The following is a 26520-nucleotide window of genomic DNA, read 5'->3' as shown; positions in this document are numbered from 1 at the left end:
AAAATGCTGATAGGGTAGAATTATTACCTTTTTTGCTTTGTGCTTCTGGAAAGCTAATGCTTTGGTCTTTCAGTCATAAGCCTGTTGTTAAACTTTACAAGAAGTATTCAAATTCTTACTTTTCCATGGTGGTCAAGATCTTTTCCTATAGTTGTTGTCTTTCATCATGAGATTATCTAGATATTGGAATAAGTGATAGGAACCCTCATGTTGTGGCTTCTTTTGGTTTTCTAAAATGCATTGTCAGCAGCTTCAGCTTAGCAGGTTTCCTTTTTTAAGGCACAGAATCAAATTATTCAGAAGTCATGTATTTCTTTGTCACAGGAAAATGTAGCCAATTTTGGATATCTTTGTCGTTGAGTGAGATGTTTTATATTAATGCCATTTAGTGTCTTAGTGCCTTCTATATTTTTCTGCTTCTTAATTTCTAATAGTATCTAATGGAATAGTTCTTCTGCGTGTTTAAATTTGTCTTCTGCAATGATTTAGCCAAAATGAACTGTCTCAGTAGCTACTGTAAATCCTTTTTATGTTTTTATCTTGCACCAAATAAGATCAAAACAACGTAATGGTTTTATTACTAACATTGAGTCGTAGTTATAATTGAATTGCTCATTTTTGTCACTTTTCAAGTGTCAAAGATTAACAGGCCGTTCTTGTGAATGGAGCTATTGTATAAAAACAAACTTTGGTGATACAATGCACTTGGCTCATTCTGGTTCCGTTTTAATGATAGAGATAGTGGTATCAGTCTTGGAAGGATGATTATTCCTCCATATTCTGGTCTTCCACTTTCAAAACTTTTATTGAATGTCGTGTATTTCTCAGCTTGAAAAAAATTGTGGCATTCTCCGTACTTGTTGAAAATAGATTATTCTGAATTATCAAGATGGAACACATCTATTGTAGCCCTTGCTTCACATAGAGGCATATTGATTCACATATGGTTGCTCCACCTTTGAGAGAAACTCCTACCCATACAAGCTGTAATCTCAGCAGGAGCAGAAAAGCCCTTTCATTCGTGAAATGAGGCTGTGCCACTGTAAGAGAGGCAACAGCTGCTGTGCCTGTGTTCCTGCTGTGCTCTGGATTTACCTGAGAGCTCCTGTCATTCATGAGAGAGATGCTGCTGCTGGAGATGCTTACCTTTTGTGAAAGCATGAACCAGAAACAGTTATTTGGGGCAGGTTGTGTCCTGTTCTATGTAATATGTATTAATTCTGGCTATTGCTTGGAAGCAGACTTTCATATTTTTTCCTCTACTTTATATAGATGACAAGAATAATCCATATTCTCTTTAAAGAGAATGCAATGATTTGTGCAAGGTTTAATGTATGTACTATTTTCTGCAAGAAAATGGATTTCAGAGATGCTTTCTATATTGCTGAAGCAAGTACTCATCAGTGTTACAAAATTTGAATGTATAGCATCTCAGTTGCTGTATTCAAATTAACTACTTTCTGAATAATGTATATATAAAATAGTTGGACCCAAAAGCTTTTGAATATTCTGATTGGCATAAATTCAGGTAGTGTCTCTATTTAGATGGTGACCATTTTGCCTACTGTTTTCTCTTGTTTCAGCAGAAAGATTCCTCCGCAGAGGACTCAGAAAGCTCAGGTGATGAAGAGAAACAGGAAGTAACATCAAATTTCAAAGAAGAATCTAAGGTCAGGAGAGACCTTTTTCAAAATACCCAGAAGCCATCTAGAAATAAAACTCCCAGTAAAAAGTAAGGATTTTGTGAGCATTTGTTGATAAACTATGAGACCTTTTCACATATATTTGTGGTTCTGCTTTATATCAATGTGAAAATCATCTAAGGTTCTATTTTGAAATGTTTAATACTACTTTATTTTTCTAGGGAATGTCCTACCTCGACAAGTACAGAAGAAGAAGCTATTCAGGGCATGCTTTCTATGGCAGGATTGCACTATAATTCATGTTTACCAGGTCATACTCAAAGCACAGACTGCATGGATAAAAGAACGTCTCTTCAGGAACACAAAAGGTATCCCAGGAGTCGGCATAAAGATAGGCAGCCATCTCAGAGCCACAAAACAATAGAGTGTGGTAGGTATCTGAACTGTAATGACATACTGCTGCTCTCTGCTCTGGAACAAACTGTTCAGGATAAGCACTTAAAGTTTCATGTTTAGATTTGTAGTCACGTTTTTAACTAAATGCATGCTCACAGTCCAGAAAGCCAGCTGTATTCTGGGCTGCATGAAAAGAACCGTGGCCAGCAGGTTGAGATGGTTCTCCTCTACTCTGCTTTTGTGAGACCTCACCTGGACTACTGTGTCCAGTTCTGGAATCCTCAACACAAGAAGGATATGTAACTGTTGGAAGGGATCCAGAGGAGAGCTGCAAAGATGATTAGAGGTCTGGAGCACCTCTGCTATGAAGACAGCCTGAGAGAGTTGGGGTTGTTCAGCCTGGAGAAGAGCAAGCTATGAGGATACCTTATAGTGACCTTCCAGTACCTGAAGGGGCTACGGAAAAGCTGGGGAGGGACTTTTCACAAGGGCATGCAGTGATAGGACTAGGGGGAATGGCTATAAATTGGAAGGGGGAAGATTTAGACTAGACTTTAGGAAGAAATTCTTCACAATGAGGATGGTGAGACACTGGAACAGGTTGCCCAGGGAAGCTGTGGATGCCCCCTCCCTGAAGGTGTTCAAGGCCAGATTGGTTGGGGCCTTGAGCAGCCTAGTCTGGTGGGAGTTCTGTTTTCCTATAGAAAGTAAATGCTACTTCTGAAAACTGGGACAAACTTAGTTTGAGAGGTCATCAGAATACGTCTTCTAATTATCACCATCTAAAAGTTTTGTGGCACCTTACAAGAGTGGCAAAGTTATGTCTAGATCAAAAGTGTGGTCTTAGAAGTGTAACCTTTTTCAGAAAAGATTGACAGAACCTTCATGATTGCAGCTTTCATGGCATGTATGTTACTTAGCTATCCCTAAAAATCTCCTTGGAGATTTTTCATGTGGCTTTGGAAAGCATATTTGGCTTTACTTCTGAAATGAATGCAGCGTATTAAAGAAGATTCTAATCTTGAAGAGGAGAAATCAGAGGTATTTTTTTTTTTTTTTGCCAGTGGCATTTTGATGTCTATGGAAAACAGACATCTGTTAAATGCATTTTGGGAATGACAGCAGAACATTAACACTATTTCCCTCAAAAAAGTAAAAATCACTTCTTGGAACAGAGTGTCACTATGTTTGAAAATTCTGTGCTTGAGAAGGAAATGGAAGAGAATTATAGCTTTTCTGATAGGAAACAAATAGAACCCCACCAACAAATAGGATGCTAATTCAAAGAACTAATAGTATGTTGGGTTTTGTTTACATGGATAACAGGAAAGCCTAATGTGGTGTTGTGGACTGTGTTCTGGTAATTGAAGTTGTATGTCCTTAAAACCTGCTATCGAACTAACTAACTAAAGCCACCACCACCAAAACTAGGTTCCCTGCCCATGGCAGAGGAGTTGGAACTAGATGGTCTTTTAAGGTCCCTTCCAATCCTAAGTATACTATTCTAATTCTATTCTAAATTCTGTTCTAAATTCTATTCTAGATTCTGTTCTAAAACCCTCTAACCAGCAAACCATGCAGATACATACAGTGCCTTTCTGTCTTTTTAACTTTATGAGAAACCTACTACTACCCAGGTTTCTGAATTGTGGTAGGTTGGCTCACGCCAGCAGCTGAGCGCCCATACAGTCACTTGTTCTCTCCCCCTGCCTTGTGATGTAGGGTACAGAATAGAAAGAGGAAAAGTGAGAAGGATCACAAAGCCAGTTCAATAAGTGAGAAAAAGAGAAAGACAAGTGGTGCAATGGCAATCACTCACCACATTCTTTAAGCAGATTGATGCACAGCTAATCTGTGAGCAACTACCCCAGAAGACTAGCTTTCCCCCCAGCCTCTACCCTCTACCCCAGTAGCCAAGCATGACGTTATGTGGTGTGGAATATCTCTTTGACCATCTCAGGTCATCTGTCCTGCCTGCGTCTGCTGCCAGTCTCTTGAGTACCCCTAGTAAAGGGCGGAGTGGGGAAGAGAAAGCTGTGACACACTGCAAGCACTGTTCAGCAACAGCCAAAACCTTAGTGTGTTATCAACTCTGTTTTAGCCACAGATCTAAAATATAGCACCTAATGGACCATTAGAAAAAAATCTATTCTGAGCAGACCCAGTACACATATCAGACTCCACAGATGAAGAAGGTGAAACTATGCTTATTAGCTAGCAGGTTTTGGAAAACCTTTCTGTCTCTCCAAATTAAGATTGAATGAGTGACTAAGGATACCCTTGATTTTACAAGTTAACTGTATTTTAAGTATGTTTTCAACGTGGGCGTGTCTTCTACAGGCCTGTCACTGCAGATCTTCCATGAATCAGTGCTTAGAAACAATACAGTCAATAATACCTGTAAGTTAGAGGCGATGTCCATCTTCATATGAACTACTCATGATGTAAAAACAGGGTAGAAAACTGAAATCTGTAGTGTAACAAAGAAGGTAATCTGTCTTCGACATCAATGCTTTCAAATTTGAACAAGTATGTTGGTCCGACCTTCTTAATGTGGTGTAGGGATCTTTAGGTGTATTTATGCTGTAGGATCATTTTCCCTATTTAGTGTGTAGAACTGAGCAGGTCTGACAGCTTCCATTTTGTACCTAGGAAATATTTTCTATTGAGTTTTCATTTCTTTCTTGGTTTAATTTTAAAGTTATTAAAATTAACTTTGTATTCGTATTTCTATTTTAAAATTTGAGCTTGTTGAATTTCTCTTTAGGCAGGTCTGTGAAGGAGGAGGAAAGAGATTTGGGGACTTCAGCATGGGCTAGACACCTGAATGAAGCTTCAAGGATTGCCCCTCAGGTAAAGCAATACTTGAAATGTTTTGGACACAAAAAGTTTTGCAGGAAAAAAAGATCAAGAAGCTGTAAATACAGAAGGCATGGTAGACAGGTCTTTCTGCACTGCGTATCTGGTAATAGATATTTCTGATGCTTGTAACGGAGCATTATGGTTTTGTTGTGCTTTTTTTTTTCCACTGTTGTTGTTTTGATGTATTTTCCTTTCAAACTTTTTTCTGTCATAGTGGCTTGGATTAAGATACTCAGGCCAGTATTTTGAAAGATAAAAAATACTTTATAAGAAGAGTGTGAATTTACATTCAGTCTATCTGGGGAAGCACTGTATTGTTTTATTTGTAGTTATTCCCAACCAGAGCATCAGAACAAGTGATACTGTTGATACTTTTTATAGTAAAGATACTTGCTTAGGAAATAGGTACTGCCAAACTGACACAACTTTTCAGCAGGTAGGAATATTTTTGCTTTGCAATGTCCAGGTGGAATCCAGCAAGGAACATCTAAATGAAAGGTTGTGTGACTTACATGCTGAACTTTTTTAGTGTTTCTGAACATATCTGTATTAGAAGCATTTGAGCAACCAACTAAACTATTACTAGAACAATTAAAATTGCAAAACCAGTGTTATTTAATAACTGTATTTCAACTGCATGCTTTTTAGTTTTTTTATTTTTAAGATTATCTAACTACATGATATTCTTTACAGTTTGCAATTCTCGATTTAGAATTTGTTCTCTCGTCAGCTGAATGTTGAAAACAAATTACCTGTTTATGTAGTCAGTGGTTGTGGGATGGCTTGCTGTAGTGCCAGTTAGTTGCATTTTCTTTGATCGCTGCAGACTAAAACTGAAAAGCAGAGAAATTGAGAACACTAGTATATGTAATTAATCTGTAGCGTTGCCCTTAAGTGCGTATGGAAAAACTTGCACAGAGGTACTATATTGTGTCTTATTTTTAGGAGCTATCTATATTAAAATAAATGATAGAATCATAAAGACAATAGGATAATTCAAATATCTGTGAAAACTGGAATGAAATTGTAGCCAGAACGTTTCAACTTCCATTTTTTTTTCTACTCCTCATGTTCATACTAGGATACAAGTAAAACTCAAAAATACATCAAGAAAGAGGGTGCAGCTGAAGCCAGTCATAAGGTTCAGGAAAATAGAAGTATAGTCCACAACAACAGCTTGAGTTTCCAGCATGGGAAGTACACACGAGACTCCAGTTTAATTCAAGGAGAATGTCGGCTGAGCGATGGCAGCCTTAGCCCTGAGAGGCCATATGGTGAAACATCCTTGTCTGTACCACTTCATCCAACAAAGAGGCCAGCATCAAATCCACCCCCTATCAGCAACCAGGCGACAAAAGGTAATGCTTACCTCTGTTCTCTTTCCAGAGTGAAAAAAGGAAAAAGACTGGGAAAATGAGCTTGTAATCATCAAAAAGAGCTGTTAGGTGCAGAAACTGAGAAAAGGACAGACTTGGACCTTGAGGAAAACCATAAAGAGATTCATACAATCATTGCATTTACCTCATAAAGACCTCTAAGATCATCCAGTCTAACCAACTATCGGGTCTACACCACTGTGCCTGCTAAACCATATCCTGAAGTGCCATGTCTGCATGCTTTTTAACACCTCCAGGGATGGTGACTCCACCATTTCCCTGGGTAGCCTCTTCCAATGCTTCACCACTCTTTCAGTAAAGACATTTTCCCGAGTATCCGACCTAAACCTCCGCTGGTGCAATTTGAGGCCATTTTCTCTCATCCTAGGGAGAATCCATCCTGTGGACTCTCACATTTTGGCACAGAATGTGTGGGAGTGGAATTAAGGGAGTTCTAACTGCCTATGTGGCCAGATAAAACTTTCATAGGTACCATTGCACCTCTGCAGGTGTATGTGTTACGTGTTCGTTACAGGGAACAGAATCACAACAATACTCTGAAACACTGGCCTGATCAGATTTGTTTATTGAGGTGAAGGTTTAAAAGCTGTGATACTTCAAAAAAATGGTCTGATGCTCATAGTATTTAGTACTTAGTTTCAAGTTTATCTTCTATAATTTACTCAAGGGAATTAACTTACCGGAGGAAAATTCAAGAAGCGCAGTTTAGGTTCTCCCTGACCACACCCTCCACCCTTCCCTAGACTGGGAACATTTGTAAATAATATAATCACTTTATTTATGATAATGCTAGCCAGACTTTAGGGAAAACAATTGGTGGTTTTTACAGTTCTGATTCTCTGTTTGTATGCTCCCAAATAGACAAGTGAAGAGCTTTTTTTTTTTTTTTGCTTTTTTTTTCCTCCTTCAGCTTGAAAGCTGGCTTTCATCTTTGTTTTATGAAGATTCTTTATTTATTTTATAAAGATGTTTTATGAAGATAAAAATGTGACGTATTTGATTTCATTTTTCAGGTAAACGTCCAAAGAAGGGAATGGCAACTGCTAAACAGCGCCTTGGGAAGATCTTGAAGCTGAACCGAAATGGCCATGCGCGCTTCTTTGTTTAATGTAGCTGCTACTTCTACTACTGCTGTCTTTCCTACACAGACCAGTATTGAGGTCAACAGAGCCTGGAGCTGCTGTTATTCCTCTGCTTGAAGCAGACTTGCATGTACCATATAAAACACTGCCTGATGAACAAAAATGAGAAAGAAAAAAAAAAAACAACAAAAAAAAACCAATGACCCAATGCTGCATTTTCACTGTGCCACACCTGCTCAGCAATAACCATATGGGAACGGGGAAATCTTCAGAGAGACATGGACTGTGAGAAATAGTCTCTCATCAGGGCTTAAATATCATTTGTTGCTGGTAGTTTCTGACCTAATTAATGAGGGGAAGATGATGAAGGTGGTTTATCAATAATTTATTTCTGATAGATTTTGACAACTTTTAAATTCATTTTAAAAACCTATTTATTTGGAAGACTGTTTTTGTGGGGGTTATTAATTTAGATTTAAGAATGTGAACGTTTTTAATTGTTTTGATAATGTATGTTTGGTGCAGTGGAGAGCCACATTAATTGTGATTAGTCTGGACTCCTAAATTTGATATTCAGGTTATAGTCTTAAATAGGGATGAGATGCATTATTAATTATTTTTTAAATTAAGGCATATGGAATCTTTTTTTTCCTGCTTTTTGTAAGCTATTGGCTGGGCTTCTGTTGACTAGCAAATTGCATAGTCTCTGTCAGCTTGGTTATTTTTTGACCTGTCCTCTTTTATGCAGATTTATTTATTTGATGGACTAGAAGAGACTCCTAAGACAGAAGAATCTTTTTATGTCAGTCCAGTTGCTAACTTGTTTTAAACTGCACCCCTTTCCTCCTAATTGGAGTGCATTACTTTTCCTCCTGATTGTTTATCTGTGATGATTTTCCTCTGTAAAAAGGCTCCCTGAAATTGTATTTGTACAGATTATTTAAGAGGTGGTACAAAGGAGGGAAACCTAATATATCTTTTTGGAGGAACAGGGACATCAGTTAAGATACATGTTTCTTCAGAACAATTACTCTGAATTAACTTGTAAGATATACATTGCAGTCTTAAGATTTGGCGTATTAACGTAGCATGGAATAAGCATTAAAATATCATTGTACTTTAAACACATTCTACTGAAGAGTGAGGAAGGCAGGAGAATGTGTGTGGCTTTCGAAGCTGGGTGAGACGGCCAATTAAAAGTCTTAACTGATGTGAATATAAGCATTAAGTAGCTTACTGGTATCAGAATGATCGTTTGTGTCAGGCTTCATACAGAGCTGACAGCAAATGCTGATTCTGAATTATTGTAAATAATTTTGATTCAAGCTTTGAATTTTTTCTGTAATATAAAATGAAATATTTAACTTTTAGGGGACGGGGATGAAGGCGAAAAGGGGAATACTTTTACTTGATTCTGGAAAAAGGGCATTTTGCAGGGTCCAGCCAGAACGAAAACATTAATATGGTAGTGACAACAATATTATTGATTGATTTGGGTTGTTTTGGTTGCTAAGAGTGAAAATACTCAAGCATAGCTATCCAAGTAATTGAATTGATTTATCTTTCCATACGAGTTTTTCCTTCCTCCATATTCTATACTGGAATAATTTTCTCTTTTTGTGGTTTAAAAAGAAATTCAGTTGGACTTTCCAGAATATTTGTGCGGAGTTAATTTTATCTAGGCTACGTTATGAATGCCTTTACAAATTTACGGAAGTATTTTTGATGTCAAATGTTTCTGATTTTTGTAGGGTCAAAACTATTTAGTACTGTTATCCTGTTTCTAAATTGAGAAACATCAAAACATAATGCAACTGCAAATAAGTCAGGTAACTTTCATGGCTTTACTTGCTCTGTAGCTTGGAAATTGTAAATTAGGAGTGTTTTTTTGCAGCCTTGCTTTTACGTTGTATTGACTTGACTTTATAGTTTTGTGTGTGTACATATGGGTGAATTTTTTTAACCTTTTTTTTTGTTTGCTAATTATGGTTTCACAAAAGCATGTTTTCAGTCTTTTTTGATTTTTTTTTTTTACTTAATGCAAGCTCTCAACCTTGTTTTGACTATTGGGAACAGAGGTAGCAAAGGATTTCTAAAAAGCAGAAGATAAGCTAAGAGGTACTCTACAGGTGCTCAAAGTGACTAGAAGTAGTTGCTGTTCTCAGGTGCTATGTTTTCCAGATGGAAATAGTTAAAGGAGAATATTTTAACTATCTTCTAATATGTTCTCACCAAAGTCAAAGAAATAAACTACATTATCAATATTAGTTAAAATTATATACCCATATAAATATTCTCTCTGCTTAAGCTTGAGCAACTGAATTAATGCCTGCCAGGCTTTGGAAACTATTTTAGCTTTAGCATATTGAACCAAACTGTTTCTTTCGTGCTGGCTGTATAATTTTTAAGAATAGAAAATTCCAGTTTAGGGCAGCAGGCGGATTTAGAGCAGAATGAAGAATGAATCTCTTTCCTTAAACGGAGATTTTTGAGAAGACTTATCTGAAATAGAAGTATGCCAGCATAGAATCTGGAGTAAGGAATTTTAAGATATGGAGTGTGCATTCTTGTACATGTGACTGACTTATACAAAATCTCTTTTCTGACCATCTGCGTTATTTAACTGTATCTTACTATTGGAACACGGATGTGGCTGGACCCATATATGTTATTTCTTCTTGATTTTATTCTTCCTTTACTCTACTTTCTACCTTTGTTTTCAAAGTGGCTCTCCACTGTCAGGAATTTATGTAGTAGTCTCTTCACAGGCTGTCAACAGGCAGAGGTTCATTCCCATTTTCTTCAGCTATCCATGCTTCCAGCAGAAGTTAATTCTTATGTTCCACCTCAGAACAAGTAATTTGAAAGAAATTGCCATGATGAATAGTGTTAAAAAAAAAATAAGGGGGGGAAAAAAACCCAAACAGAAAAAAAAAAGAAAAAAAAAACGGAAAAAAGTCTCCTGGTAGCTCATGAAGAGGATGTGGTGACCTCACTTGTTTTGTATACTTGTATGTAGCGATATTTTTATTGTATCCTAGATGAAAACACTACTGCAGCAGTCTTTCTGTAGGTGGACTGAACCTTGTGCTGTTGTAGTGGAGAGAAAACAACCTATTTTTTTTTTTCCTTGCTGTCTCACTTAGGGTGGAAGAGGGAGGGAGTAGGGAACACTGACTGGACAACAGAGAGAATTAAGCCTGCTATGGTAACTCATTTTCAAGGTTAATCTGTTTAGAAAAGTCAGAGAACTTGGATTTGACATAAAGTAATGGCTTAGCTTGGGGGTGGGTTTTTTTGGTTTGGGTTTTTTTTTTTTTTTTGTAGACAGAACAAAAGGAAATTAAATATTGTAGGGGTTTTCCCATTCTCTAAGTTTTCATGTTCCTGCAGTTTTAAAAGAAGAAACAAACATGAAAAAGGAAAGACCACCTAGAAACCCTATCAAAGTCTCTTCCAGCAACTTTCCCTTTTCTTCTACTATACTTGCTAATAAACCCTGGCTACAAGGTAGCCTTTGTTGACCTCTGAGGTAGATTACCTATGCAACCTGTAATACTTTACATGAATCCATTCTTAAACACAATTTGAAAGGGTTAGATGTTGAGAGTTAAATTATTGCTTTCTGATCACATGGGGCACTTAGGGGGACATTTTTTTTGGTGGTTGAAGTGCTTGTGTTTCCTTTAGTTAGAGATGTAAGAGCACAGTGTCATGATCACATTTTAGAAGCTTCAGCTTTCCCTAGGCTTTGCTCTATGGCATAAGCTACTTTCATTCACAAGGCCATGAAGTTTTAAATGTTGAAAATCTTCGCAGGGTTTCAGAGTCAGAGCTAATGTGAATCTTGCTGCCCCTTTTTGGTAGTTGTGGAGGCTAAGCAGAACTGAAGCTAGACTGACTTGGCACTACAAGTCTATAGCTAGTGCCCTATTGAGGCTCCACTTGCCCTTCCTATCCCTTCACACCCCCACCATGACCACCAAATCCAGTCTTTCCAGAATTTCATTCACATAATACTTCCAGACCATTAAGAGCTGTTTGTAGCTTGGGAGGTTGAGTGACCCCAGAGCTACTTTTTCACAGAAGAGGTATAAATTGAACCAAGGGCCTTACTATTTGTGGTTAAACAAGATTAAAAGCTGCAACATCCATTTTTCCAAAAAAATCCCCAACAAAAAACACCCTTAAATCCTCTTTGTAGGAGCGTATGAGTGATAAATCGTGCAGTGGATGGGAAATATAAGTAGCACTGATAAGGAAATGCATGTTCTTCGTAGGCTGCATTTCTGTTGGAAGAAAAAAAAAAAAAGACTTTTTCTACTTTTAATATAAATTAAGCCATAAGAGTTGTGGGAAGGGAATGAAAGGGATCACTTTAAGAGATTATATTGATATGTATTGTCACTTCTGGGAAATGTCTATTGCTGCCAATGCTTTGGTGAATTTTATAAAAAAAAAAAAACCTTGGAATTTGAAAAAAAAAAGAAAAAGAGGCTAGTTCTTGGCTATATTTACTAGTTTTGTAGTAACATTTTGCTGGCCTGTTTGTCTTTTCCTCTCCTTTTTCTACTCTCTTAGTCTAATTTCCATCTTTCATTCTAATGTCTCTGAAAATACTAGCTTGTCTGCTCAGTAGGGGTCGGTGTATGTGTGTCTTCCTTTTTACAGAAACGCACTACTGTGTTAAGTATTTGGCTGGGAAATGGGATGCTGCAGCTTTAAGAGCATTTGTTTCAATTCATAACAGTATTTCCCATCCTCTTTTGCCTGCAGGCAGGGAAAGTGTATGTACAGTATTTATTTTGTTTTGATTTTACTTTAAATTTGTAAGTTTCTATAAGTAGTTCACATTGATTATTCTAGGGGAGGACAAGTGGCTTTGTTTAAATTTGTATTTGATATTCATAGTTTCCACTTTCTGTACTTTAAAATACTGAAATTAAAAAATTGTATTGCTTATGTTTTGATTTTAGCACTCTAAAGCGTTTAATTTCTTCTGCTCATTTGCTTCAGTGTAAATACAGAAAACTGTACAGAATATTGTGAGGAGAAAAATGCTTTTCTAGGTCCAATCTCTGTGCCCTTTACTTGTTGCATTTTTAAGAAGAAATTTTCTGGAGAAATGTGAGAGGGGAGTATTCTCATGGTATTTTTTTTTATTTTTTTGAAGTGCAAATCTCATTTCAAACCAAGTATATTATATGGCAACTAAATGCATTTTTTTGAAGATATGTATATATTTTTTTGAATTCTAATATGAAAGGGAGGTGGATGCGTTTGTGATCCATCGTATTAGCAGATCTAGAACTGTAAGAATGGCGTCAAATGGTATTTCCATGTTCTTGCTCTTGGTTTCTGTTAGGTTTGTCTCATGCAACTGATGACTGGCTCATGTCTTGATTTCCCTCCCCTTCACACCCCCCTCTTTAAATGTGTGTGCTTTTTGGAAGACGAGCTTTCTCTTTCACACTTCCGTGTACTTTGTCATTCTTGCTTTATCCTGGATGACTTTTCTGCTGATTTCTTCCATCACATGTCATCTGGTTTATGGTTGTCAGTGCTCCTGATTTTGACTCCATGTGGCAGCACAGTGTTTGCCTGTGGGTACTCCGCTCGGGGGTGATGGAAGCATTACTGTGTTGCCTCCAACTTCGTGTAATGAGTTTTCTTCTGCAAATACAGCTCCGTGCTACTGAACTTCTTCAGTGCTGTGATGGACAGATGCATAGATTCCAGTGCTGGTCATTTTATGAGAGCCTTAGATAAATGATGCAGCAATGGCATTGGAAGAGACGAGTGGCACAAGATGTTTGATGTGAGCATCCTCTGCAGCTGCTCGAGTTTACTTCTTAGCCTGGCTTTTAGTTTACAGAGCGTTTATGGCTGACTATAATGACTAGGAGATCTATTCATGGACTAGGACTTCAATGTGCCAGGTGTTTTACAGTCAAAGAACAAGAATGCTGACCTCATCACACCATGTACTGCGTACGTATAAGATTAAAATAGGTTATGAAAGCCCAACACACTAGTTAAAGTTCTGTGACGTGAAGCTTAAAATACAGTAATGTAGATTTTGGGGACAGAAACTTCTGTGCTGTTTCAGAAACAAACTTCATTTGAATGGAGTAAGAAATTGTGAAGAAAATTAATTATTTAAGTACAGAGGGTGAAGATCAGTTATTTATGTGTCCAAAAATCAGTTCCTGCTGTATTTTGGCATGCCTTTACATCTTTTATATTGATGTGTTAAAACTGTTTCTGAGTTTGGTTAGCCAAAGATTTACCAAAGATCTGAAAGAGAACTGTCTATCAGAGCAACCACACGTTTTGAAAAAGTCCTGATCATTGTGATTGATGAAGAAGAATGCTACAGCCTGCACATTTTCAGAGAGACTTACCAGGGTTTGTCACACTGAACTCGTTGCTTGTACTAATGTTTTGGTCCTAAAATAAAGTGATAGACTTAATAGAACACCTCAGTGGGCCACAAATACAAGTTTCATACCCATATAAAACCCTCTATAGGCACCTTTACTGTTTGTCCTTTTGTTTTCACTAGCTACTTTCCAGAGCTTTTCTCTATGACCACTGTTTGATGGAGAATAGGTAGGATACACTGGAAAATAAGACAACTATCTCAAAAGTGCTACTTTAGATGCTGCTGGGTAGCCTTCAGCACCTGGAGCTTATTTCCATTAAAACTGAAAGTTTCTGGTTTTCTGTTGGGGAGGATGGGGAAATATCTACCTGGATTGGGTTTTTTTTTCATAATGGACAGATGTATTTTAAAGATTTCAGGGGTACCAAATACAGCAAAAAAAAGGTTGAATTTGTAAAGCCAGGGAATGGACAAGACACTCTTCTAGGTAGCTGAAGACTAAAGTTGTTATTACTGGGTTGGCGTTTGGGTTTTTTGTTGTTTGTTTTGGTTTGGTTTTAAATCGACAGTGTTCTACTGCATTTGAGGAAGAGTGCCCCCTTGTCAAGTGCCTACAAACTTGGTTTTGTGTACATTTGGTGAAGTTCAACTCTTTCTGTAGAGAGTTTGTCATAATGTGGCTAAGTTGTGAAGTTATTGTGGTGGCTCATTACGTAACAAATTCAACCAGACCTTTTTTTGTGGTTTTTTTTTTCATTTAGATGTAACTTTGGATTGATGATGGGAACCTGAGCAGTAGAATGAATGTGGTGAAGTCAGTCATGCTGAGTGTTAGTTCTATAGAAACTTTTTTTTTCTTTGTGTAGAACTAATTATCCTGGGAGCCCTTGAAATTACACTTTTACTGCTGGTAAGTAAACTGTCTCAAGCCAAAAGTTAATGAGGACTGAAACTGTAAAACCAGAACATTACTGTTACTCATTCTGATACAACCAGGGCTTTTAAATGCCTTTGTTTCTACAGTGGTCAAGGACTAAAGTCTTTACCTGCAGAAGAAATAGCTGGTGATCAAAATGGTGAATGAAGTCTTTCATTTCCAGAGCTCATAGTATTCCACCTAACAGCTGGCTAATAGGACAGTTTGCTTTGTCTAGACTAAGGTCTCATTTCTCTGAAACCCATTATATTCAGTCTTTAGAATAAGTACTGCAAATTTTTAAAGAATTGTGTTTGGCTTAATAGATCTATTTATCTGTACTGTTCCTGCTGTATTTGCTTTGGTCTTGGAAAAAATACTCTGCTTTGGAACATATAAGTCAACTAAAAGAACAGTATACCAAGACTCTGCTTGTTTGTGATGCTTCGCTCCAAAGTTTATTTCTCATAAGAAGTGTTTTCTTTGGTGAAATGAGTGTGTGTAAAACTCACACGCATACTTGGAGAATTATATTTATCTGGAAGAAATATGTGCCCTTGAATCGTACTGTCTTTGCAGTAAGTCATAAAGATGCAAGTCAGCTTTTTGTTCTAGCAAAACAAAAAGCCAACAGAGCTCTAGAAACTGCTACTCTGGTCTCCTAAAACAGGATCGGGGCTGTGGAAATGTGGTTTAACTAGGCAGCTTTTTCAGGCACTAATTAAAATGCTTCATTCTTACTTAAGTTGTTCTTTTCTAATCACAGAGATTTTTCTCTTTTTTACAGAAGATCTTTGAGTAGATCCATTACAGATCTGGCCTAGTAAAGATTTTCCTGTGCTCAGCGAGCACTTTTAGAAATTGTTTGAATTTCATCAGGTGATGGTTACTGAACAGAGCCCTTTCCATGTGATTGAAGTTCTTCTCCTCCAGAGGCAGATAACCTCTGTGTTCCCACCACGTTACACCTATTGGAGAAGGAGAGCATTTGAAGAGTGTATTTGGCATGCCAGCTGTCCTAAAAGTGATGTCAGGACTAGCTGGCTCAGGTGAGGTTAGCATCGAGAAGAACCTGTTTGCTTCCAAGTCTGTCCATTTTCAGCCTAGGTCCACCGGGAGGGCAGAGAAGAGAAATCTGTGAGCTCTGCAGTGCACTGTTGCAAAATGAGTTGATCGTGTTCCAAAGACTGCTCGACAGCTGCACCTGCCATAGAACTAAGAACCACAAGTGATGCTGAATTGCCATAGTCTTAGGAGGGGAGACCAAGCATTAAACGCGATGTGACGTCTGAATAATCTCTTTTTCCCTGGGCCTTTCCAGCAGATCAGAGAAGAGGTATTACCGAGATGCTTTGGGAAAATGCCTAACCAGGGTGTAACACACCTCTTCTGTGGTTACATGACATTAGTTTAGGCTCTGGTTCTGTTTTCTTCAATATTAAGAGAATTTCACTTTAAAAAAGGAGTTCAGTTTGTACAGAAAGCAGAAAGATATTTCATGCTATGCATCCCACTGTTACCCTATGAGCAAGGTTTGTAAGGGAAGGTGGTATGTATTAGACCAACTGACATATTTGGAGAGTGGGAAATGTGTGTAATGTTCATCCCTTATGGTTCAGACGTAGGACATTTCCTCTTCACATAAACCTTGTTCTGCATAGGTACTCACAATACGGGGTCACTGCTATGAGCTGGTAGCTTCTAAACTATTTTCAATAATGTTACTATTAGCAGCTTTCTTATTTTAAAATATATTTAAAATAGCACTTGCTATAGTAATTTAGGAGAAAAATGATGTCATTTGGATTGTTTTAATGCATAATATATATAGTGTGTAAGAGGAGAAGTAGGAATAAGGCAGAATTTCTGAGGTTAATGTGTTCAGTAAATTGAAAACCCCGACAACTTCAAAAAGAGGACCATTTACAAGATTATAAAACTGAGAGAGTCAGAAATACTTCAGCAAGCTGCAGGATCTCTATATATACTTTTTTACTATACTCAAACTGTCTTCAGCTATCGCAGGTACAACATCACGTGTGTGTATATATACATGCATACATACACAAATATATATATGTATTTATTTATTCTGTTCAATGTTCTGTTCAATATTTTCTGTTGCCTCCAACTTTAAGGAATTTTAAACAATATAGGATGCCAGCTACCAAACTCCAGTAATAACATTTTTCCCATAACTATGATGAAGGGAATGTCCTCACTAATCCTTTTATTACACATTTTGATTGACAACAAAATAGTGCTGTCGGTACTCTTTATTTACTTTTCCCCTGGTTGAGACATTCAGAGATTTCTAAATTTTCTTTCACTGATGCTAATTCTCATTGTATTTTATAGTTCATGGCTTGAGGAAAAACCTGAGCAGTGTTGTACGTCAAACTGTTGTGATTCACTGAAAAGGACTCTAAAAGAATGGGAACAACACAAAAAAGAAATCTCTGGTCTGTTTAATGTTCTCTGGAGTCTGTACCTTCAGTCATTAGCTGAAGCACTAAAGCACGGTTATAGTATGACTTCAGATCTGGAAGATGTTTTTTCTTAATTAGCTGCAGGAATGCTAGGTTTTAATCATTGTATACATTAAGCAAATGCTCTTGCAAGTAGCAGTTTTGCTTGCATGGAGGAGTTAACGCTGAATAGGCTTTATACCTGAAATAATTAGACTATCATGTCATAGAAATGGCTGCATGTAATAGGGCCAAAACCAGGTTGATTTCTGGTTAGAAATACCAAGTTTTTCTTTTTCTAGGGAAGAATTTCCTTAGATTTGCACAGCTTGGCTACAATCCTACTGTTAATTACTAACCAGTTTAGCTACTGAACCTGAGTATGATGATTTAATGAGGTCTAAATTAATGCCTCAGGTGATGTAGTGACCCATCTTCAAGTTAGCGGTGCTTCTAAGGGTTTTTGGGTGGTGCTGCCGTTCACTTTTTTTGGATCCCTGGTCAAGACTTCTGTTGATTCAGAGCTCCCAGTACTCTCCTCGGAAAAAAACAGTTGTCTGCGGTACTTCCCAGCCCAGGTTGCTGTGGGAAGGAGGCAGGGTAATCTCTCTGCTGCCTTGGAGTTGCTTTCTTCCATGAAGGAATTCAATTGGGTTGTGCTGCTCTATCTTAACCTTTGTTTTGCTAATGTGATGAGAGCCTCTGGGGTGTCCTGGTGAGGAAAGGGACAGCAAGGGTCAGAGAACTGGCCAGTCAGTAGAGTCACTCGTGCCCTTTAGGGGTCTGAAGCAGCAATCTGCAGACACCAGTGAGGCACCTGCAAAAGGCAGAATGAGTTTCTCCCGTCTTGACTGGTTGACGTGCCAGCTCCTGTGCGGCTGTTCTTTTTCACCTCTTTCCTCATGTATTCAAACCCTGCCAGCCCGTGTGGTGAAGAGCGTGGAAGGGGTGGGACCCCGAAAGATGGATGTCACTACTTTCCCATCTGTGTGTGGAGAAGCAATAGCCAGACTAATATCTGACCACTCTCACCAGGGTCGTCTTAGAGGAAGGCTCCCATCCCCAGCTGCTGCAGTGGTGACTTCTTCCAGATGCGGAAGGATTCTTCTGCATTTCCCAAGATCAGTGTCTTCCCTGTTCTTTGCATGGATGTTGGGTTTGGAGAGGTTAAGTACTTTTCCGTGACAAACAGGACAGAAAATAATATGGATCCATTTAAGCTGATACCTGGAATAGTCTGAACTTTCTTAAAAATGCAACCCATGGGGTCAGCTTCAGTTTGAGTATTTTGAAGTATTCCATAAATCTTACTTTTCCAAATAAGTCTTTCACTTACACTATTGGCATAATATGAAGCGAACCTCTCCTTTTTGCAATTTCGCAAGCTTTTTCTAAACTGTCATCTTTTTTTTTCCCTCTATTTCTTTATTCCCCAGTCACTTTGAATGAAATTGAGTGGAACATAGCTTTTTTTTCTGATGTTTTTGTCACTGATTCATTTTTCTGATGAATCATAGAATCATCAGGTTGGAATGGACCCACTGGATCATCGAGTCCAACCATAATAATGTGTCGGCTTAGCCTGGAAAGCCATGTTATCACTGCAACACTGACTCAATCATTCAGCCACTGTAGTGACAGGCCGGAAGGAGGTTGAACAGACACATTTCCTATTCTATCAAAACATCTAAACCAGACATCTAAACCATGTGGCCACTTCAGGAATTGTTGAATATCTCTGGATCTCCTTGAATTTGTTTATCAGCCACCAGGAAGATTGGAGATTTTCTAATGGAAGTTTAATAGTTCTAACTAGAGACATTTTGGCTGTTTAATAGTTCTAACTAGAGACATTTTGGCTGTGTACTGAAAATGAGCAGGATTTATGAAGATTTCTATTAGCCCACCCTGAAGGAAGTGTGTGATGCTCCGTTCTGAAGATTTCAAAGTACAGCAAACCTGGTTTTGACAGCAAAGATCTGAGCAGAGGCAGATCTTGACACCAAGATTTTGCTTCTGCTACCTGGATAACGGGGTGTGTATAAAGAAATCATAAAAATTCATTTATTTGTATATTTACATATTGATATACTTATATAAATTCATGTTACAAAGTGATCAGAAGATGCTCTGCAACGCCAGAGCACCATATACTAATGGCAAGCAGGAAGGAGTGTGGAAACCATTGCTAATGGTAGTCTTTGCTGAAACTCTTGTATTATTTTCTTTCCCACCTTCTTTTTCACCTTGGTGTTACTGCTTGTTCTTCGCAGCGTAACCTTCTCAGAACAGCAGCTGTTGGATGATAGATGCTTGTACTGTGCCTAGCAAAGTGATTTGGTTAATGCCCTGAGCAAGGCTTATTTATAATTTAGCTTTCTACAGTGTTTTCGCCCTTGATCTTTGAACAGAATAGAATTTCCCATTCTATCCATTCCATTCCAATCTCAGCAAAAGATGAACTCTCCTTTTTCTTTCCCTCTTCCTGCCCTGCAGATTTAGCACGGAGAAGACTGTCTCGAACAGATACAAATGGTTAGGAAGGATGTATTTTTTTGGCTGTGGGTCATACAAAATTATTATTTAATAATAAGGGGTAAGGATGCGTTCATTCTATTTATAATTTGTTTTTGAGCTCTGGACACTGTGGATGTTAATGCAAGGTCAGTGACCACCAGGAGGAGCCCACGATACAGCCTGCAGCATCAGCCTCCTGTCTCTGGGCTTGTGGGAATTTTAACGAAAAAGAAACGTCAAGTCAAATCACGGTCTGGGCATCCTCATAAAGCTGTCGGTGGTGGCATTTGACACAGGAATAAACCAAATGAAACTACATCTGGAAAAGGCAAAGTGCCCCAGAACAGAAGGCAGGTGGGACAACTTGCCATGGGCAGGTCCTGAGACCTTAGAGAACGCGATGACCCGTCACGCTATGAATGGCCTCGTTTATACAGGGAATCCCAGAATCAAACTTTACTTCTGAAATCTCAGTTTTTCCCCTCTGTAAAAAAGAAAGCCGAGGTGGCGTAAAGACCATCTGGCAACCAGAAGGGGGGAGTGTTCACATGATACGGTGCTTTTAAAAGTTTTAGTAAAGCTCTTTATAGGCGGGTCAGTGACTCCACTCTGCTGGCTGGTGTGAATGTTCTCAGGATCCGAGGGCATCACAACAGATTTGTAAGTAAAAGGCTGGTAGTTTTTATTGTGGAGGAGATGCTTGATTTCAGAAAGCACAGATCCTCACCTCGCAGCTGCAAAGATTCCTCTGTCCAGGACAAAGCAGGACTGAGGCAGCAGCATTGAAATTGCTGAGGAAATGATTTTAACTGCTTTCTGCAAAACTCCAGAATGAATGAGAAGAACCCACTGTCTGTCACATTTGTTCTGCTATCTTTTTTTATACTCCTTGTAAAACCCAGTATTTAACATTGCCTCAAGATTAACCGCTTCCCATTTCACTGAGGCGAGAGACTTAACACCTGTCACCCAGTGACTGTGGGCACCTTTCTTCTACTAAAATAAATTAATACTGAACAGAGCCTTTTTATCTTGGCAATGTTCTTATCAGACCATCTCTCTTTATATTCCTTCCTTCCCCAGCCATTGTGGAAACAGACATCCTGCCCAAAGGCATCAAAACCCACAATCTGCTGCTTCTTCTGCAAAGCCTCTGGATTTTTGCCAGTGGCCCCTTTAGATGGTCCCAGATGTGATTGCTTTTACTGCACTACTCTGAAAATATCCGGTAAAAACAAAGTGCTGCACTCACCACAGTTAGCGCTTTGGAGGCCAGCACTTCCTCTGCTGCCAGGGATGTACAGTGGGAGATGCCAGTCATGATGTACCCCAGAATAACCATGACTAAAGTGGCAGAGTCCCAAAGGAGTATTCCTACAATAGAATAAAGCCAATCTTTTTATTGCACCTCTCAGCTGTCTCTTGAGTTTACCTCCAGTTCTCATGAATCCAGGAGATATGTATGGGATGCCTTTCCACCAGAGTCCTTCTGTGGGAAAATGCGGATTCCTTGCACCTACATTCTGTGTGAAACGAGATTAAGTTTTGATACTGCTTTTCTTCAGGGGAGGGAAAAATGCAAACAATACTATTTTTATTTCAAAGTAACTTGGACATAAATAGCAAAACAGCCAATGCCTTAAAATAAAGCCAAAATATTTTTTGACTGACTCAGTAACTTTTTTGGGGAGAAGGTGGGAAGAGAGAGGAGGAAAGTGGAAATACCAACTCATGATATTTTTTGTGGCTTGCGTTTGTGGGGGTTTTGTGCTACTTTGGTAGGTTTGGAAATTTTTAGTAGTGCTGCCTATCAAAAACATGACATTGTAGTCCTGGCTGTTACTGTAAGTGGTTGAAGATACCCATAATGAATCATGGGGATGAAAGTATAGCAGAAGTACCTTGCTGCTGGGTTTCCTTGTGTGATGTCTTGTAACCTTTTTCTTTTTTCTTAGATCTTTCCTGCAGCTTCCCTGCCTTGATGTGAGTTACCCAAGTGCTAGAGTTCCTATAATCAAAGGTTCACTTGTCTCCATAAGCATTTGCACATGCAATAAAACATTCAGAAGAGTTTTAGCCCTTTCATCAGTTTTAGGAATTCACTCATTAAGAGACAATAAGTGAGAATCCAATGTGATTGATCTCTTGTATGAGGCTGTGCTGACAGGTTAAAGGCTTCAGAATCTCAGCAAAGAAAACCTTCAAATGTCTCTTTATTTGGACCCATCTTGCAATGCCTGCCACTAAAATGAAGAGATTGGAGGAAAGTGAAAAGAAGAGAAGAAAAAATGATAGATCCAAATGAAACGGACACAGATCATGCCTCAACAGCTTTTGAAAGCCACGTGTTGTTCAATTGGAGCAAAGAATTATTACTATTGAAGGCACTTTATTGTTACCTTAAATTAGGAAAAATCTCTGCTCTGCAACTCATTTTCCTAACAGAAAGTATTTTGAGAAAGTTGATGTTGCACTCACCCCTTGGAGTTTGGAGTATTTTTTGGAAGAACTTTTCTGTTGAACCTGAAATGAATACAGCTTTTCAGGACTGCAGGTATGATGTTATTCTCCCTTATGTCTCCACACCAGTCCACAGATAAATCCAGCCAGCTTTCTGAGATCCAGCCCACGGCTGTCCTCAGGGCCAGGCAGTAAGTTTGTGTCATGTCAAGAATGCGTGGACATGTTCAATATGGCCTTCGTGTTTGTTTCCAGAAACAGAAGTGTATCTCTCTGAAATCTGTTCTGTTAAATATTGACTTTCTACCAGGAGTGTTAAAGGTAAGGAAACTCCCTAGAAAAATCAGCTCATGGGGATTTGTGTGGCATTTCTATGGCCACAGCACATATTTTTAGCTTGCTTTTTGTTGTAAGTAAACTGGGAGAGGGTTGCCTTTAGGAGCGACTTTTTGTACGGGGTTGATAGTCAGTCCTTTGTATGCAAAACTGGTAAAGCGGTGTCTTAGTGACTGATGATCTGAGATTCATTTTAAATGGTGTCTGCCTTTTTGTGGTTATTCTTCAGAAATATCCTGACCTTGCAGACTTAGAGACAGGCTTTTCCAAACAATATGTGCAATGTCAGCACCAGCTAGGAACAGACCAGCCTCTGTAAGCGAACGTCCTGAAATAAAGGCCAGAGGTGGCTTGTAAAGGGTCAGTGAGTTTGAATCATGCTTTGGCATGATGAAAACTTTCATAGGAGAGGGACAATACAGGAACTAAATACGGTGGTCCCTGAAAAACAGATGTGTATGCTACCATGGAAGATTTAAGAATACTCATGCCTTTTGCAAGCACACTGATAACACAAAACCGGTCTGCAATGGTTCCACATGCAGGGGCTTGACTTTTCTTTTATGTGTTGGAACTAAGGCCGCCTAGCCTGGTGTTTAGAGTAATGCACTGTAAAGTGCCATTAGGAGACTCTCATAACTGTTCTGCTATCTATCACCTGAGCCCACTGCCTATCTGCTAAGGAGGCATCTTCACTTGAAGTCATTTACTCCTGAGGATGTCCCATATTAATTGGTCATCTTTCTGAGCATAGGTGCTTACTGGTGCAACTAGTTGAGACACAGAAAGGCAACCAGAGCTGGTTATGGAGATTTTCGATGTAAAGTAGGAAAAGTCAAGCTGATAATTTTGGCAAGCTTGAGTAATTAGACTCTAAGAGAGACAAAAATAAGGATATTTGTTAGTTAACTACTTTACAGAAACATTGTCTTTCCAATAGCAAGAACATTGCCAGGAATGGATATACAAATAAAAAAAGCAGTATACTGTACTGCCATGTAAGAGAATATATATTTTATAAAACAGGAGCTGGAGTACATTGTCTTTAGACCTCTGCTTGCAGGTGGCTGCTACCCTGCCGGTAGTGACCTGGTCTGTGTTTTGGTGCTATGCTGTTTGCTGTGTCTCTAGAGTAAAAGTAAGCTCCACTGGTGTTTCTGGCTGTAAGCTAAGTTTGTGAACAGATAGAAGAGAGCCCATGTCAGCTGATGGGTCTCAAAGGTTTGATGCATCAGCTGATGTATTTCTCCTTAGCCAGGCTCCTCTTGTCTGCTTGTCTTCTTCACGGAGATCAGGAGCCTGGGATTGCTGCCAGGTGCATGATGGGTAGCAGTACACACATTAGCATGAAGCAGAGAGATGTCTCCGGGGCCTGGCAATCCCTGGCTTCTGAGGTGCAAATGTATATGTGGCTTGGTCCAAGCAAACCAAGTTTTTGCATATTCTTGGACCCAAGTATTGCAATGGGCATTTTGCATCCCTCCGTTCTTCCTCCCTGCAAATGGTAGAGGAGAGAACTTCTCCTAGTGCACATTAATGATGAGTTGCATCTTCATAGAGCTGAGCTCTGTGTGGGCCATCAGGTGCACTGTAGTCACAGAGCTATTGATTATGCTAGATTTCTCTTTGTTATTTTTGCTTTGGAGATTTTAATAATAATAATAATAATAATAATAATAATAATAATAATAATAATAATAGTTTGATAACTCTGAGAACTGTAATATCTTTATCCCATAGGAAAGAATGCAAATGAGCTCCCTCTGCCCGTTTACTCCTGAATTCTTCTGCCAAGGCTTCGGTGAGAAAACCAAGCATGTGTCTGGGAGCTCTTGCTCCATCATTCATACACTTACGTTCCCCAAACCACAGCAAAGGAGGGACATGCTATTGACCAGTGTCATAGAAGTAATGCTATTATACAGACATCAAAAGCTGCTGACTGCAGATTGGGGACCTCTGCCTGCATCTCTGGTCCCCAGCTTGGCAACCTGATAGTTGGCTGTGGTTATTTCATTTCTAGGAAAGAGGCTGAAGCTATTGACCCTGACCTATTATTTGCTTAATGAAATACAGAGAAATGAGGGCTGGAAGCTAGATGTGAGGGATCTGTGGCTTGCTGTCTTTCTTCCCTCTCCTTCCCTGGAAGAGTTATGCAAGAATGCCTTGGCACTGCCGGAATGCAAGTACCAATGGCTGGTAGCAATACCCGTGCTCCAACGGTGTCGTGTCCTGCAGTGCTGTACATTGCTGTCTGCAGCCCTTACATATTGAAACCCCACAGCCAGAGCCTTCTTGCCTATGAAGAAGCCACAATCCTAATACTCCAAGGATCTTTGCAGCAAGGCAGTGTTTTGACAGATGGCCTCAGCCATCCATTAATGGTCATAGGCAGCCCCTTGCATCTGGGGCACTGCCTATGACGCTGAACAATGGCTGTTACCTTGTCTTTGTGGCTCAAGCAGAGCATCCTGCCCATTTCTACAGGGCTGTGCAGCGCAGAACATTGCACTTCAGCAGGAACCAGCACGGTATGGTCCTGCCCACGTCCTGCCTGTCTTATCCCCAGGGTGTTGCAAAGTCTTGACCAGGAGAGCAGGCTGACTTCAGCCTGCACTGCTGGGCCAGGTGGGCTCTGTCAGACCTGCCTGCTCCAGCAGGTATTGCCACTCACTGCAGAGGGAGGCAGGTCATGTATCAAACAGATTTCTGGACAGCAAGGGGCCTCTTTCTGTCAGAAACCCAGTTGAATTTGAAGGGCACAAAGAAAATGCTGTGTGCCTCATTAGTGAGCTGCAATCTGTTCCTTCTCTACCCCCACCAGTTATACTCCCCACCAGGGATTTATTGTTCCTTTTCAATCTGATGTGTTAATCTCCCACTCCCCTGTCTTTACCCCTCTCATTTACCTTTCTAGAGCTGCTGCTCTTACTTTTGTCTCTCTTGCCCTTGCCAGCTGGAGTGAGACACTTGCATGGTGTTGTGCTCAAAAGTGTTTTTAACTGCCCGCCACTGCTAGCTGCCAAAAGAGAGGAGATGCCCTGTAAACACACAGTGAAAGAAAATACTGCCACAAGGCTGCACAGGTCTTGCCCTTTCCACCGCACTCCTGTGGCCAGGCATCAAACCCACAAAAGAGCAAAAGCTGTCCTTGCGAGATGCTAACATGTCAAGCCCACAAGGGTTGGCTCTGGGGTTTTCAGGAGACAACAAAACCTTGGAGGCCATCGTATTTGTCTTTCTTGTGCTTGCCTTAAGATCTATGTAAGTCAACTCACATTGAAGGAAAACAAAGAAGGAGAATGTACATATTTGCATTGCTGTTGCATGCAGAGAGCTTGCCCAAGGTTTGTGGCATGGCATCCATGCTCAGTGAGTTCTTGCTCTGAAGAATTTATAGCAAAACAGGAGGAAAAATGCCCCTGGCTGCTGGTTTTTCAGAGATGAATAGTTGGTGGCAGCTGAAACCTGATCTGTTACGCTTTTAATGGTAAGACCATCTTTTCCTGCAGGTAGAAGCAAGCTAGGAGGATGGACCAACACATTTGGCTTTTGAAAAGCTCCCAGAAAAGCCTGACATGTTCCAGGACTCGTCCCTTATACCAATGACCTAAATAGTTTTGCCTAAGAACGTCAGCAGCGTGGTACAGTGGGGACATGCTGTTTGCACTCAAGTGCCAAATCTGCACCCCTCCTCTGTGCTCCAATGTCTTTGGCGTGTGCTGTACAACAAGTCCTTTCTCTCCCAGACAGGGACACGTTTCCCTTGATTTTTCCTCCCCTACTTATTTTTCAGCTTTTCCTGCTGAGGGGACAGAAGTCTCCAGTGATGCTATCATCTGGAAGTGAGCGAGTGGCTGTGGCAATCCTGTGTTGCCCCAAACTTGTCCGCGTTGGCTCTACAGCCCCAGTGGCGCATGCCAGGCATTGTGCAGCTGCAGGGCTCAACGCCAGCGGTGAGGTCTCTGCCTGTGCCACAGAATGCCTGATTCAGCAGCAAAATCCCTGAGCTGCCTCCTAGCCCTCCTGGAAAAAACATCTGCAAGCATCCTGCTTGG

General features: G+C 39.6%; 1 protein-coding gene across 2 annotated transcripts in view; it reads left to right on the top strand.

Moving 5' to 3' along the window:
- KDM7A (lysine demethylase 7A) overlaps positions 1–16870 on the top strand; it is a 71532-nt gene extending 54662 nt beyond the window's left edge. Inside the window, exons 16-20 of one of the 2 annotated variants that reach the window (XM_054070179.1) lie at positions 1587–1732; positions 1865–2073; positions 4807–4892; positions 5983–6259; positions 7312–16870. In XM_054070179.1, the coding sequence (XP_053926154.1) occupies positions 1587–1732; positions 1865–2073; positions 4807–4892; positions 5983–6259; positions 7312–7406 (813 nt within the window). In that variant the 3' untranslated portion in view covers positions 7407–16870. Of the gene's footprint in view, positions 1–1583; positions 1733–1864; positions 2074–4806; positions 4893–5982; positions 6260–7311 lie in introns of both variants that reach the window. The other variant, XM_054070170.1, reaches the window with a different exon arrangement.
- Positions 16871–26520: the final 9650 nt, after the last annotated feature.

Source organism: Cuculus canorus, chromosome 1, assembly GCF_017976375.1.
Source record: "Cuculus canorus isolate bCucCan1 chromosome 1, bCucCan1.pri, whole genome shotgun sequence".
Taxonomy (NCBI): Eukaryota; Metazoa; Chordata; class Aves; order Cuculiformes; family Cuculidae; genus Cuculus; species Cuculus canorus.
The sequence above is the reverse complement of the archived record's forward strand: the minus strand, read 5'-3'. Positions and strand labels throughout refer to the sequence as shown.